Source organism: Nannobrachium achirus, assembly GCF_963921795.1.
Source record: "Nannobrachium achirus genome assembly, chromosome: 2".
NCBI lineage: Eukaryota > Metazoa > Chordata > Actinopteri > Myctophiformes > Myctophidae > Nannobrachium > Nannobrachium achirus.
Genome location: NC_137811.1, coordinates 25,955,042 through 25,971,362, shown reverse-complemented (window position 1 = coordinate 25,971,362; position 16,321 = coordinate 25,955,042). Strand labels below are relative to the sequence as shown.

The window sequence follows — 16,321 nt, the reverse complement described above, 5'->3', positions numbered from 1 at the left end:
TTAGACTGATTAGCACGAGAAAAAAAAATCCTAAGGCCTCCGACTAACATGAATACTCACCCATACGTGTATTGTTTTCTGAGGCCATTTCTAGCCCACGGAATGTTTTTTGTGCAAAACAAATGCCTGCAATGGATTCAGCATCATGACAAACCCCTAGTTAGACCCCTCAGATCCTCCTTAAATACCCAGAAAAAAAATCTTTTTCTGGGTATTTTCCTCCTGGGTTGATTTCTTGTGTTTCAGGCATTAAGGGGTTAATAATAAAAAATGCTCAATGGATATCACTGGTCATCATCTTGAATCCTTAAGAGGTGACCCCAAGCTACAAGAATCAGTTGAGAAAAAGCTTTTACAGGCGAATCCACGTTCACCCCCACGGCTCCCAGACTAGAATAGTCCCAATCGGCGGATATCTTGGATTGGTGCCAATTAAACATATTTCCGCAACTAGGATTTATTAGGACTTTTACTATGTTGTTCTGGAGACTTCATAGAAAAGGTCTGTGAAGAGAAAAAGTCTGTTACAATTACCACTTATTCAGGAATGTATTCCAATATTGTAATTTTTTCTGATAATAGTACCAATTAGCAGCCATTTTGGATTGCCAAATTAAACATATTTCCGCAACTGGGATTTCTTAGGACTTTTAGTATGTTGTTCTAGACACCTCATAGAAATGATGTGTGGTGAAAAAAAATCTTTTACAATTACTTTGTCGTAAAACGCTAGTTTGCCTGGACTATTAGCCCAAGCCAGCTTTCATTGACTATCATTGAAGAATGATTGACAGCTTAGTGAGCTTACATGCCACGCCTGCTTCATATTCTTAACATTGTGGGGCTAGTTTCTGTCAGCCCAAAGAACACGCCCAGTTCTGTGACATCACTGTGTGATTATCGTTGAGCTGGGTGATTGACAGCTGGCATGCCACGCCTGCTTCATTTAGTCCCTGTTTGGGCTAATTTCATTCAGCCCGTAGGACGTGCCCACTGCAGTTCCACCATGTGACTGGCTTTTAACCAATGTCTGATGTCTGTGTTTGAGGAAGAGAAATACAATGTCGCGGGACAATTCAAATGGACTTATTATTTACTTTTTAATCGATTTTCTGTCATGTTCGTGGGAGAAAAAATAGAAGTCAAGAGACTGGTGGTGCAAATACAAAAGGAAAGACCACAAAATCATACATTTGTTGTGAAATGCTTGCCTTTTGGAGGAGAGTGCACAGTGGACCCAGTCATTCTAAAGGTATCGTGAATTTCATTTATCTGACAAAGTTAAGAATGGTCGCTGCTTTAATAACATTGGAAATGTGCTGTGGATTAAGCTGCCTGTCTTTAGATGCTGTTGTCAACGTGACTGCGTGCCTGTGTGTGTGTGTGTGTGTGTGTGTGTGTGTGTGTGTGTGTGTGTGTGTGTGTGTGTGTGTGTGTGTGTGTGTGTGTGTGTGTGTGTGTGTGTGTGTGTGTGTGTGTGTGTGTGTGTGTGTGTGTGTGTTTGTTTTGATTCGTGTCTGTACCGCGTGCGTTTGCGTTGGTACCGCTCGCACGCGCGTTAGTGTGTCACACGGTGTGTGTGTGTCTGTTTTGATTCGTGTCTGTACCGCGTGGGTTCGCGTCGGTATTGCGCGCATTCGTGCGTGTGTTTTGGTGCTTCGGTTTGTGTCAGTGGCGTGGCACGGTGAAGAGAGAGAGAGAGAGAGAGCGAGAGAGCGAGAGAGAGAGAGAGAGAGAGAGAGAGAGAGAGTGGCACTTTAAAAGCAGTTATATGGAAAGGGAGACTAGATTATTTTGTATCATAATGTAATGCTTTGGCAATATAAGGTCCACCTCAAGCTGTAATAATCAAACCTTTTCATTAGTTGTCTGGTTCTGGTCTTATATTTTGTTTAAAAAGTACATGATGTTCTTGTGTGACCCTTAATTTAGGATTGTGTTATTCCTATGCTTAAAATGATGAGTATTGTCAACTCCACCAATAATGATGATAGTTATCTGCACATACAAACATAATGTTCACTGGAGCAGTGGAACCCCTGTTTGTTGTGGGCACTTCTGTTCATGTGAATCTCTTGCTATAACAAAGTACAGTAGTGTCATTGCTGTAACTTGGCATCTGGAATGTGATGTTGCTGCAGGGTGAACTATGGCTAGCATATAGTATAATATGATGCTGTTGCTGCAGAGTGAACTATGGCTAGTAATAGTATATAGTGTGATGGATTTATTGATGTAGCAGAGTGGCTCACTGCCTCAGCCTGATAGCCTCAAAAGTCTAGTATTTCCCTCAGTCCATAGGGATATCCCTTTGGAACAATGGTTAAGATATTGGACTTCCACACGCGGGATACCCGAGTTCGAATCCCGGGGGTTACATTAGCCCTACCACCCAAAATCACCAAGAGCCGCTACTGAGTATAAGCCATGGGGGGACTTGTGTGTTTTGAATGATTCCTGGGGGCCAGGGGCGTCACAAGGGGTAGGAAAGTTAGACTGAGTTACTAGGGCCCAAGGTGGAGGGGCCCTAATAACTTTATCTATTGAAAAATAGCAGATATACAAGCTCACAGCGCGGCACCGAGTGCCGCGCTGCGAGCTTGTAGATCTGCTATTTTTGAAAAGTCGTGAAAATGTGTGCAAATCTTTGAATATATGTATTTTTTTAAGCGAACATTTGTAACTCAAATTTTGCCTCTGGGGGGTCCCTGGAACTCAACATTTTGAGATGGGGTTCCGTAGCCAAATACATACCATTTTGGGGGTCCTTCACATGAAAAGGTTTGAGCTCCACTGACATAGAAACATTAGGTTTTTCAAAAAAGAACGCAGAAGGATTTGAAATATTCAAAGATTTTCATGATTTTTCAAAAATAGCAGATCTACAAGCTCGCAGCGCGGCACTCGGTGCCGCGCTGTGAGCTTGTATATCTGCTATTTTTCAATAGTTAACATTCATGGGGGGCCCGCAGTGAATCCTTGTACCCAGGGCCCAGAATTTGGTGCGACACCCCTGCCTGGGGGCAGAGCATGGATCACAGCAGACAGAACAGAACTGCGTGGGGGTGTGGGGTGGGGGGGATTGGGGTGTAAGCTCACCCATAGCGTTGGGGGGGCAGCGCACCGCCGCTGTGTCACCAGCAGGAGTCATCTTCCACACCACGTTGGAGTAGTTGTCCTCCCCACAAATCTCATGAGGTTCTGCAGCATATGATGATAAGAGGAAGAGAACATTGTGGAAGAGGACATCTAGTTGCAAACAATGTTTGTTATTCATTTATTTATTTTGTATTTTGTTTGATTTGAATTGATATCATTCCTGTCCCTGATCCGATGTCGTAGATCAGCGCTCCCCGCACATTTCTGGACCAAGACCCACTTGAAAATCTCACAATCGTTTGCGACCCGAGGCGTGTAATCTCCGCTGCGCCATGGTTTGGAAATGGCTGTTACTAGGGCATTCACCAAATATTCGAATATTCGAATATTCAAATATCAAAGTCACTATTCGACGTTGTTCACCAAAGTCGAATATTCGCTTTTTTTCTTTTTTCTCTGAGTTGTGAATGCCCCTGGTGGATACATTTGTTAATGCTCTATACCAGGGGTTCTCAAACCTTTTTAGGCTGTGAAACCCAAAATAAACATATTTGAACTGGGGACCCCCACCCTGACAAGCACTTGGAATTGTAGGTATTACATTTAATGTGACTCGGTTCCACAGATGAATATGAAAATAGCAGATCTAAATAGCAGATATACATGCTCACAACGCCTCGCGTTGCAAGGCGTTGTGAGCATGTAGATCGGCTATTTTCACAATGTTCGCCTCTTGCTTACTTAATATTTGACAGTTTAATAGTCGAATATTCGACTATTCGAATAGTTTGAGGTCGAATAATTTGAATACTAAAAATCACCATTCGTGAATGCCCTACCTGTTACATAGATAAAGTAATGTGTTATTTATTCCCATTCATTCACTGACCTGGACATCTTTTCTCGTTGCAGCTTCGGACCTCCTCTCGATCCCCGGGACAGGCCAGACCTCCAAAGAACGGCCCGAAGCAGACCCTCTGCCTCTGCTGTGTGCCCCCGCCACACGTCTTGGTACAGCCCACCCATGGTGTCCAGGGCTGCCACTTGCCATCCACTGAAACACACACACACACACACACACACACACACACACACACACACACACACACACACACACACACACACACATACTGTAAGTGAGGGGTCTTCAACAGGGGGTCCGGGACCCCTAAAGGGCTCCTCATAGTTATTACTTGGGTGCCGCCAAATCTTTGTTTTACATTCTTTTTTATATTAACCACTTGAAACCTAGCATCCCTTGCGAGCTTATAGATTGGTTATTTCCGGCAAAGAGGTTTAGTGTAGAGGGAAAAAAGTACATAATATGAAATGTCAAGTTTACTAAGTATTGAGGGTGCTTCAATGTATGAAAATACACGTTAACATGAATCCAACATTGATGACAGTGCTGTCAAACAAGTCTATGAAGCTATCTATGAAATCTATGATTTTTTTTAAATTTGCAATACAACTGTATACAATTTGTAGTGGGGGTCCATGCTTCATCTCTTTCTCAGCTAAGGGGTCCATTCTCACCAGCACTATAACTGTAACTACATCTAGATCGTTCACTACTGCCTTGTTAGAGTTCTACTGTGAAATATGCCATACACTTGAATTCAAAAGATTTTTAGAGCAATCTTTATAGTTATAGTTATAGTGCTTGGTGTGAACGAGCGATTGTTATAGAACTAAATGGACCCTTATAGTTCTATGGACTATGGGCCCTTACAAGTCCATTTGGCTCTATTTGCAAACTCTCAATTAACACAGCACATTTTACTGTGTACTACACTGTAAAACGCTGTGTTAATTTAGCTCTCACAGGTCCATTCTTTTGAGTAAAGATGACAATCAGTGTAAAAGGGTCCGGACCGCTGGCCTAACGGTCCGGGCACTGAGGCTCTAATGTAGCCTGACAGCACATTGTGTGTTCGAGTCCTGTTTCCAATGATCCTTGCTGCACGTCTCTCCCCATTTCTCTCTCCCTGCATGTTTCCTGACTCCACTATACACTATAAATGAAGGTAGAAAGCCCCACAAAATATCTAAATAAAAGAAAGAAAAATACCCTGTGATAAAGGCCTTTTATACATTAAGAAATCTCTCTCTCTCTCTCTCTCTCTCTCTCTCTCTCTCTCTCTCTCTCTCTCTCTCTCTCTCCTCTATTGCGGTCACTCCTACTGTCGGGCGTTTACCGGGACAGTCTCCGAGGAAGCAGTCGACCGTCTCCTCCCAGGGCCCCTGGCACTCCTCCCCGCCGTAGGAGGGCCCGTTGCACTCCCGCGTCCTCTTCATGGTGCCGTTGGCGCAGGAGGCCGAGCACGAGCTCCAGCTGGACCACAGGTTCCACACGCCGTCCACTATAGTGTGAGAGCAGGCCACGGACCAAGACAAGATCAACCAGATATGTCTTTATTAATCAGGAAACTGTAGACGAGAGGGAGGGTTCGGAAGTCCGTCCACTCCATGGCGAAAGTGCTCTCAATGAAAAAGAAGAAAAAGATAAGGGGCACTCTTCTGGCAAAAATAAAGAAATAAAAAGTTTCAAAGGCTGTTATTGAGATGGCTATTTCATGGTGAAAATGATACAAAAGAAATAAGGTCAATAAATGTGCATATTAAAGGAGTAGTTCACCCCCAAAATGACTTTTTTTTCCTATTGATTAGTCATGCCATGGAGAGTAGAGTTCAATAATATTTTTTGTTTTTTTTCACATTCCTAAGACAAAAATTTGATTTGAGTAAATTTACCCCCATTGATTCCGGATGGTGACCCGTTTCGAAACGGGTCACCATCCGAAATGAATGGGGGTAAATTTATTGTTATCACATTATTGTCTTAGGAATGCGACAAAAACCAAAAGATATTATTGAACTCTACTCTCCATGGCATGAGTAATCAATAGAAAAAAGTCATTTTGGGGGTGAACTACTCCTTTAACCCATTGTAACGGCAAACCGTTTTTTTTATTCATCTATAAAATAGCAGATATACAAGCTCATAGCGCGTCACTTTGTGCCACGCTGCAAGCTTTTTTTATTGTGAACATAACCGCTGTGCAAATCTTTGCTGGAACAAAATATTTTGAGATGGGGAGTCGACGGCCAAATACATATCGTTTTGGGGGGTCCTTGACATGAAACAAATTGAGAACCATGCACTGATATTATAGCAACTTTTTAGAAAACTGTTTCTAGACATTTTTAGAATTGGCCTCAGGTCTTAATGGGTTAAAACAGAGTTGGGTTACACACCCTGAAAAGGTTTTGTGCACCTATGCGTGGGTTGTAACCCACCTTTGTTTTAAAGGCTTTTCAACGTTTGTTTTGCCAGAAGAGCGCCTCACATCTCTGTTCTTTTCTTAAGACTGTATTTATCCTGGAGGGGAAAATGTGATCGCTGTCAAATAGACCAAAAGAATAACAGCCAGGGAGAAATAGAGGCTTCAACCGAACTTGTCTTCCTCAGGCAAATAGAGTTTACCGTGAAGATCTAAGTGACTGTGAAAGGCGGTGGGTTCATTGTTGTGACACGGATGGCAGGAGCTTCAGAAACAACGACGTAAAAGTGACCCTATTTGTGTGGCATACACCAAGAGAGGGGGTTCCGGTGGCTCTCGTATAGTCGTATGCTGTATGGAGGCATTTTCCAGCCATGGTTTATGTACACTTGTCACCTTATAGGGAAGGGTCACTGCAAATAAATAATACAAAGTTATTCTTTGTAAAAGCATAACACTGTATTAACAGAGAATAACAGAGCTGCCTCACTTTCATGGTCAAGTATTCACTTTAGTTGTTTATTTGTCTGGGAAGAGTGTAGGCCTACTAATGAACATTATTACATGGCTTGGTTTAATGCTTGATTCTGATTGGTCAATCACAGGTCAATCGCCATTCAGCAGCGTGTTATTTTTGAATAATGACCGCTCCGCTCAATAACAGACCACTGTCTAATCAAAGGCTCAGAGCACCTGCTGCGCTGCTTGATTTTGGGCCGTATCCTACATGGCAGCCATGTAAACAAACGCACAATGATGTCATTTAAAGCTAAACATAGCTCTCAAGAATGTTCTTAGACAATGCAGTCACCAACTATTGATTCCACTTCCTCACATCGGGTTCTAAGCATCTGTGTAATCATCTAGGATATGTTTATTATGCTTTTTCTTTGTATTTGTATTTTATTTCTTTTTTTGTATTGTTTGATTCTTTTGTTTTTAAATGTGTAACTGTTTTTTACATGTTGGTACTTTAATGTACGTTTTTAACTTAAAGGTGTCTCACAACTCCTAGTGAGTGGTCCTCAAACTATTATATGAAATATGCTGCTTGTTTTTAAATTGTATGGTCTGAGGAGTGACACTATAATAAAGTTTTCTATCTATCTATCTATCTGTGTTTATTTCTTAACAATGAGCAGCTCGCACTTGCTACACGTATAGTCCCCAAAACATAGAAACATGAAATACAAACATAACAATATATACACGAAAAACAAAACACTTTCACTATACTCAAGTATGTACCTTTTCTCTTGAAGTGTACCACACCCACTTTTTTTGAACTCTCAATGTGCATAGACTTTGTAATGAGGGCACTTTCATGCACTGAAACTATAACATCCCTCTCCATGTAGTTGTTGATGGACTGTTTCTTTCTGGGTGTCTGATCACGTCGTCCTGCATTGGCACTCTTAGTCACCTGGGAAACAGTTGCTTTTCTGTGGATCTTTCTTTCCATACACAACACGCTAATGCATGAACATCACAAGTCATTGAACGTGTGCTGTTCAACCACAATTCCCAAACCTATTCACCGATCTTTTTCCCCCCATAGATCAAAATTCAGATAGTCACAGTTCCAGGGGGTATCAATATACCAATATAACCTACGGGTTGGGGCGGCACCTGTCAGCAGGGGAGTGTTAAGCTGGAGGAGTAGGCAAAGGCTCTACATCCTCCCGGTGGGGGCTCCTCACTGGCAGTCAGAAGGATACAACAGCAGTGAAAACTAACCTCGCCCACCAGGCTTTCAGAGAGAAAGCCTGGTGTTTGTTCACAACAGCCCGTTTGGTTTCCGCCCAACGCGGAAACCACTAGAAGAAGCGACGTCGCTCTGATTTGGTTCCCTCCGTTTGTTTCCCCAATCCCTTTTAAAATACTCGAGTAGCCTTGTGTAGTCTTTCCAGTCGCTACGAGTTAGACTAAAAAAAGATGCATATACCAAACACAAAAGTGAAGTGATCCCAGACTAAGTGAAAACACAATAATGTGCGTGGGGAGGAATCAATTGTCAAAATGACTAAATTGAGGAGAAAAGGGGGTCAAAAATACAATAAAAAAAGATGTGTCCTAGGCCACTGCACTAGACAGTTGAGCAGGCTCTGTGACTGAAGCTCCTGCCATCTGTGCCCCGATAATGAACCATCATCCATCACTTAGAGGTTTCTTCCCTCTTCGCACATCGATCCAAAATCGAGGTCAACTGGGCCTGCTCAGCATTTCTATACACGCCACAGATCATAACACAATGTTCATTTCTCATTTGCATCAGGCAGTACAACTGTATGTACAGTACATGGCATCGTCTGCATTTGTTTCCCCCCACTCGTTTCTTCAGATTTGTCCTTTTTCGGGGTGTTGCTCCCCTGTCCTGTTCAGCAAGGAGATAGCATTGCTTCTATAAGCGAGGAGGTGTGTTCCTTACCTGGGCAGACGGCGATGTTACAGAACTTGGTCTGCTTCTCGGGCCCCTGGCAGGGGTCCCCCCCGAACTGAGGGGGCTTGCAGGTGCGCGTGCGGTCCCTGTAGCCCCGGCCACAGGTCGACGAGCACAAGCTCCAGGGTGACCATTCGTCCCAAGCGCCGTGCACTGCAATCAGAGCGGCTAGGGTATGATTTATAGAGGGAAAGACGCCCCCTTATAACTCACACATAACACACACACACACAACACACACACACACACACATGCAGAGCGAAAACTCCACAGTGCTAGCATACATGACCAGATAATCACGATACAAACCTACTGAGACAGAGGCTCGTGTTCTCTGTGATCATTTACTGTGTCGATGGGGCTCAGCAGGTTTTTACACGGATCGTCGGGTGTCAATCCAGGCCTGCGGTACTGTTTTCTATCTGTGAGGTTCCGGGTCGTCTCCCTAGCTCCCTGCCTGCCTGCCTGCCTGCCTGCCAGACCTGAATGCAGAAGGAGCCTGAGCACATTGTGAAGTCTGGTCATTACATTCAGGGCTCCTCCATGATCTGTAGTCGAAGCCCTCTCCGGGGGGGGGGGGGGGGGGGGGGGCTATAAGGACTTGATATACCTCAATGCACACTGTGTCGCGCATACAAAAGTAGCAGATCTACAAGTTAAGAAGCTTGTATAGCGTCACTGTTGGGCAGAAACATCGTATCTCCAAGTTTCAAATTGGTACGCTTTTTTCCTAAAGTAAAGTCCTGCTTCATCATACAAGACTGTCGCACAAAACTAGCGAAAATAGCAGATCTAGAAGCACACAACGCCAAGTGCTTCATCATACAAGACTGTCGCACAAAACTAGCGAAAATAGCCGATCTACAAGCACACAACGCCTCGCGGTGCGAGGCGTTGTGTGCTTGTAGATCGGCTATTTTCACTAATTTAAATCATTTTCAAAATGATAAATACAAATGAACGATTTTGGACATATGTACATTTCCACCGACAGCAACAATAGATTGCTATTTTCATTGCGCGACACCGGTGCACAACTAAAGCGTGAACCTGGCCGGCTTCGGGGCGTGGGACTGCAGATCAGCTTGGAGGCCAGGCAGAGAGGTGGAAGTGCAAAGACCCTGAGGGGAGCAGCCGAGGGGTCTTTGTACGGGAGAGCCAATGGGCCAAGAGAGCGCAGGACAAGAGCAGGTAGGTCGGGACACGGCAGAACGGGGCCCGCGTGGGGCGGGGAGATTGGGGGGAGGGGAGCTCGGCTTCAGGGGCGTCACAAGGGGGGGAAAAGTGGGACTGGGTTACCAGGGCCCAAGGTGGAGGGGCCTTCATTATTTTATACTTTAGCTATTGAGAAATAGCAGATCTACAAGCTCACAGCGCGGCACCGAGTGCCGCGCAGCGAGCTTGTAGATCTGCTATTTTTGAAAAGCCGTCAAAATGGGTGAAAATCTTTGAATATATGTATTTTTTTTAAGCGAACATTTTCTACTTAAATTTTGCTTCTGGGGGGGGGGGGGGGTCCATGGAACGAAATATTTTGAGATGGGGGGTCCGTGGCCAAATACCGGTACATATCATTTTGGGGGTCCTTCACATGAAAAAGTTTGAGCACCACTGACATTTTTCAAAAAATAAAAACTTTTAAGGATTTGAACTATCCAAAGACATTTTCACGACTTTTCAAAAAAATAGCAGCTCTACAAGCTCGCAGTGCGGAACTCGGTGCCGCACTGCGAGCTTATCTGCTATTTTCCAATAGTTAAAGTAACCCAGGGCCCCAGAATTTGGTGCGACGACACCCCTCGCTCGGCTTTCTTTGACGGGCTTACCTGGACAGACAGCAGAGTTGTTGCAGGGCCTCTGCTCGCGTAGCGGGCCACTGCACTGGGTGCTGTAGGACGAGGAGACACAGAAACGTGTGCGACTCTGCCAGCCCTCCCCACAGGTGGCCGAGCACACGCTCCACGCCGACCACTCCTCGCCCGAGGCTGAGTCTACTGGGGGGGGGGGGAGGATGGGTGGGAGGATGGGAGGGGAGGGGAGGGGGAGAGGGAGGGAGGAAGGAGGAGGAGGAAGAGGAGAGGGCCGAAACTAATTAGCATGCAGGAGGACGCAGCCATCGTTGGGCCAAAAGAACAACGGAAAAGGTTGTGGCATGGCGAAAAGGGGGTGGGGGATTCTGTGCTGCCAATATTTCTCTGATTTTTGAAGGGGGCGGGGAGGGAGGGGTGAGGGTGAGGGGTGTGTGGAGGGGGGAGTGGGGGTGGGGGGGTGAGCGGGAGCGCCGTGATTCCATATCCTCATGCATTCGCTTCCTGGCGGAAGCGAATGCCGCCGCTGACTTATGTGAGGATATGTCAATCGTGTCTCTCTCTCTCGCTCTCGCTCTCTCCGACTGCCATGATTGCCCATTCAGAGTACAGAACCCGCTTGTTTGGGGTGACCAATAGGGGATAAGGTTTGGGCAGTCATGGCTGTCCGTTGGGGGGTGGGGTGGCGGCGGTTGGGGGGGTGTTGCGGCGGGGAGAGGGGCACTGAACAGGAACCGATCCGCTAATGGTTTACCCAGAGGAGAGGATCATCTCCGTTTGATATCATCATGTGTAAAACAGACAGGGCACAATCTCTTGTTCATGACGTCACAAAATTCACCATGTTTAGCGTCAGGGTCCATGTTGGAATTAGTCCATTGCGGCTGTGGCACCGTAACTTTTTTTTTTTTTTGGGAGATTTTGATGGATGTGTCAGACAGGTCTATTACCGGAGAGCCTGATTTATACTTAAGGGTGGCGGTGTTGTGCACCGAAATGAGTAGCTCCGATCGGAACCTCGCCCTCATCTATATACAGTACTGTAACTCCGAGATGAGGTTTACGTAGGTTGCCAGCACGGTGGAATGGTCACCAATATCTTTACCCTTTTCCGCTCATCGTATCCAAAAAGTGAAGGTCCCCCGTGCTCTCAGATGTTTGAAATGTTAGCAGTCAAGAGTAAGACAATTGAAGCGACAGGTTGAAACAAGTTTAAATTGCTTTTTTAGTCAGCCTGTGCCCAGTCAACCCCCAGTCAGATGCACAATACTGTTTCAGTTTCGGCTGCAACACGGCACATGCTGACTAAAAAAGCATGACTTAAAAATGACTTTTTACAGCTACAATTTCAAACATCTGAAAGCTACTACCTTTACTTTTTGGAATGATGTGCTGAAAAAGGTAAGAATCAACAACATCGCCCACCAGCCTACGAAGCAGGACCTCAACACGGCGCTATAGTGGAGGGTGAGGTTCCAAACGGGGCATATCTTAGCAGAGTTTATTGATCAGCTATTTTGCGGTGCAGGACGCAACCTGCAAGTATAAGTCACGCAAAAAAAGTGGAGATACTACGTACGTGCGTGTGTGTGTGTGTGTGTGCGTGCGCGTGTGTTTGTGTGTGTGGGTGTGTGTGTGTGTGTGTGTGTGTGCGGTGGGCACCCAAGCTGCCGTTAAGTGACTGATGCATGATGGGATCCCTCTTCGTCCCGTTGTCTTACCTGTCTGTGAGGTCTGCTGTCCGCCCCGCGTCTTGTCTATGTCATCGCGCTTGCGGCCATCCACAGAGCGAAGCGATTGGCTGCGAGAGAGATGACGACCTTTGCCTAAAGGGGGTGGGGCAAGGCCAGGAGGGGGGGGAGGGGTTAGAACCTTATAGCTATAGGTGTTGGGTGAGGTGGGGGTTTAGAGATCCGGGGGAAACAAGCGCGACGTGATGGGTTACCCAGAACAGCATCAGCCAAACTTGGGACTTTTATTTTTTTGTCTGTGTGCTTGTGCTTGTGCTTGTGCTTGTGCTTGTGCTTGTGCTTGTGCTTGTGCTTGTGCTTGTGCTTGTGTGTGTGTGTGTATGTGTGTGTGTGTGTGTGTGTGTGTGTGTGCGTGTGTATGCGTGCGCGTGTGCTGTATTCATCTTGTGTTTTCAACGCAAACCTACTGATGCTTATCTGAGCGTGAAAACCTTCAGATGGCTGTAGTGGCAAGATCAACGAGAGAAAAAAATAATAATAATACAAAAAACTGAAATACAATTAACATTTTACTTTGAGGACAATTTGAGGCCATTTTCCCGGGCAGAACAGCGGCTTGTGCTGCTGCTGCTGCTGCTGCGTATAAAACAGAACACACAAAGCTACAAATCAATGGAATAAACCCTACAGGTGGTTCTACGGTCAATATTAACGTTGCTTTCAATTTAAGAGCGGTCCTCAGACGTTGGGTCTCTTTGCTCGAGCCGGGTCTGTTGTTTTGGCATTTTTCTAAGGGCAGACGTTCGTGTGAGGCGCTTGTTCGTGTTGTGCATGCGTGGCCTTGACACAACAGCCATGACTTCATTACGGTTTCATCGATCAAAGTCCCCTTTCCAACATGCACTCCTTAAGTCAAAGCATTGACTTATTAGATGAGTGAGACATCGAGTGGATGAGAGAAGACACACAGTCCGTGGAAAAACAGCAAATCAAAGAGGTAAGAAATAATGACCAAACGCACGCACAAGCACGCACAAGCACGCACGCACGCGCACACACAAACACACACAGACACACAAGCTTAAAGGCATAGTATAACTTTGCAGTGCATGTGTTTACATAAGAAAACAATACACATTTTTTGAATCAATTATTTCCATCTATACCAGCAGTTAGCAGTGGTGGTGGTTTAGAAGCACATATTTTCCGCAGGTACTGTATAAACAGTGGCATCAGTTCAGCAAAAGCTAAGGTATGGCAACATGACTGGTGTCTTGCACGCGCGCAAGACACCAGTCATGTTGCCATACCTTAGCAACAGGCACAATGAAAAGTACATTTTATTATTTCCCCCTGTAGTCAAGGTATGGCAACTGCCATAGCTGGCCATACCCAATTGACGCCTCTGTATAAACACCACCACACTACTCCGGCGACTGATAACTGCTTAGTACAGAGGTAAATGATGGGTAAAAATAAATACATTTATTTATCGTTTTGTTATGTAACCACAAGGCAAAGTTAGTTAAAACAGATAAAAAGAAATCTGCAAAGTTGAGCACACGAACAAACAAACACCCACAGCCACGACACCAAGAGTGCACAAATGGAACCATTTTGTGGAAGCATTTGTGCAACTTTTGGGACTTATACTGTATGAACGCTGAGGATTTCACTGTGTATGTTCCAGTGTTGATTTAGACAGCGTATTATAGTCATAGTCTTTTAAATTAAATTCAATCAATTCATATTTTAGTCATTTGAAAAAAAGAAAAAGAAAAAAGTTTTAGTCGACTAAATCTACCGTTGATTTAGTCGAGTAAAATGTATTTTGGCTGGCCGTTGATGGCGTCGTAATGCTTGATTTATAATTGGCCGCATGCCGAAAATAGCAGATCTACAAGCTCACAACACGTCACAGTGCGACGCCTTGCGAGCTTGTAGATCTGCCACTTTCAGAGCGCAATCGTAGTTTAAGTCACCAAAGCGTATTTTTTTGTTTTGTTTTCGTCTGTGAAAAGAGATAGCTGAGAAACATTGGTGAACGCTGGTTCATGTTGTCAGCTCACCCGTGGCCGCGCAGGGCTGGGGGTTGCAGGGGCGGCCCTCCTCCAAAACGCCCTCGCACATGTACGACTCCTCTGGAGGCGAGCGGCAGTTGCGCGTGCGCGTCTGGACTCCGCCTCCGCACTCGCTGCTGCACTCCGCCCACTGACCCCACATGCTCCACCCACCTGCAGGAGAGAGAGACGGATACACACATTATTCAGTGGTGAACACACACACACACACACACACACACACACACACACACACACACACACACACACACACACACACACACACACACACACACACACACACACACACACACACACACACGCCCAGTAACGAAGTACATTTACTTGGGTGCTGTTAATTAATAGAGGTGAGGGAATTCGTAAAGTTTGTGCACTTGGTGACCAGTTTTTGATTTGGTATTTAGGTATGCGTATTGACCATATTCACACGGCAGTTGGCCACGGATGGGCTGGTACTTCAGGGGTGGCAGGAGGGTTGTCCACAGACATAAAAGGGTAGACGCCTCTTCCGGGCTCTCTGGTACCCGTCTCGCCTTGGTGGGCCTTTTTGATTGACAGGCTTGGAATTCTTCTGTGTCGTAACAGACACGGAAGGTCGGTAGGCAAATCAGAGGCAGGTGGGGGCGGGTCTTTTCCTACGCAGCTAGCTCTAGTCCCGGAAAAGACGCATTGTGATTGGCCAGTAGTTTTTTTTAGTGGCAGCCTGCCCTCGACACTTCCTCTTTTGTTAGATCTTAACCCGGCAGGTGTTTCGCCCAGCCCAGGTGTTTTCGACCTACTTCCTGATCGGCTACTTTCACTATTATTGATATTTGGGGAAAATCAGTGGAAAATCTAAACGTCCAAATTTCAACACAACGATGCATTGAAATTAGAAAGAAAATGTACGTGTATGTAGTTCGTAGTTTTTGAACAGTATTTTTTAAAAGCAAGTAATCCAGTACTTTAACTCAAGTTACACGTCTGACCGAGCAACTTCCACTTGTAATAGCCAAGTAACATTTGACCAGGAGTATCTATACCCTGACTGAAGCACTGTAACCAACGCTGCGACACATTAAAGACGCAATCCTCCATCTGCCTTGCAGTGTGCTTAAGCCAGAATAATAATGAAAACAAAGACATCAAGCACTAAATAATGAAACTAAAACATGTGCAACACACCCCCACCAATGCCATCCCACCCTAAGAGAGATGTGAGTCCCTACAACATCAGAGTTTTCTTTTTTTAACCCGCCGCGCATGCTTTTTAAAAACAGAGGTGTGATGGATGCCGATGTCATCCATGAAAATCCCTGTCCGGCCATTTGGGCTTTAATGTGCTACCATTACGATGGGAGGTGATATGAGGGGGGGGGGAGGGGGGGGGGGGGGGGGGGGGGGGGGGCGGCTTTATCTCCCTCCTCTCTCACTGTGTGTGTGTGTTGTGTGTGTGTGTGTGTGTGTGTGTGTGTGTGTGGTGTGTGTGTGTGTGTGTGTGTGTGTCCGTCCTGTGTGTGTGTGTGTGCTCATGAAAGTTTAATGGCACAGACAGATGCCTCTCAGGCCCCGCGGGCAACAACAAATATGTATTAATCTGCATGAATAGAACATGAAGCTTGGCCGCCATCCACTCACACATTTTTAATTACTCCACGAATCAATTTCCTTCGTGGCGGGGAGGGTCGGGGGCGGAGGGGGGCTTCAAAGCAGTCGAAAGAAGGGAGAGGATGGCGTTCGGCACGCGCATAGTTATACACATGTCGTCTCTGTCCAGTGGAAACCTCATAATATGTCCAAGACTGTTACTTTTAAGCAGGCACGGTGCACACATAGACATCAAAGGGGGCTTGAGCCCCTGCCCCTTTTATCTGTCTGTAAAGCAGGGGGTGGGCACTTTGATGATGGAGAGGGCCACTATATTTCCACACTCACTCCA

The 16,321-nt window shown here is 45.6% G+C and overlaps 1 protein-coding gene across 1 annotated transcript in view; it reads right to left on the bottom strand.

The window, feature by feature from the left end:
• Window positions 1-16,321, bottom strand: part of adgrb1a (adhesion G protein-coupled receptor B1a) — a gene marked incomplete at both ends in the record, with an annotated part of 153,781 nt that overhangs the window by 68,376 nt on the left and 69,084 nt on the right. The window contains 7 exons of the mRNA XM_080753315.1: window positions 3,100-3,201; window positions 3,989-4,153; window positions 5,298-5,462; window positions 8,812-8,976; window positions 10,650-10,817; window positions 12,353-12,457; window positions 14,392-14,556. Coding sequence (XP_080609441.1) covers window positions 3,100-3,201; window positions 3,989-4,153; window positions 5,298-5,462; window positions 8,812-8,976; window positions 10,650-10,817; window positions 12,353-12,457; window positions 14,392-14,556 — 1,035 coding nt within the window. The remainder of the gene's footprint in view (window positions 1-3,099; window positions 3,202-3,988; window positions 4,154-5,297; window positions 5,463-8,811; window positions 8,977-10,649; window positions 10,818-12,352; window positions 12,458-14,391; window positions 14,557-16,321) is intronic.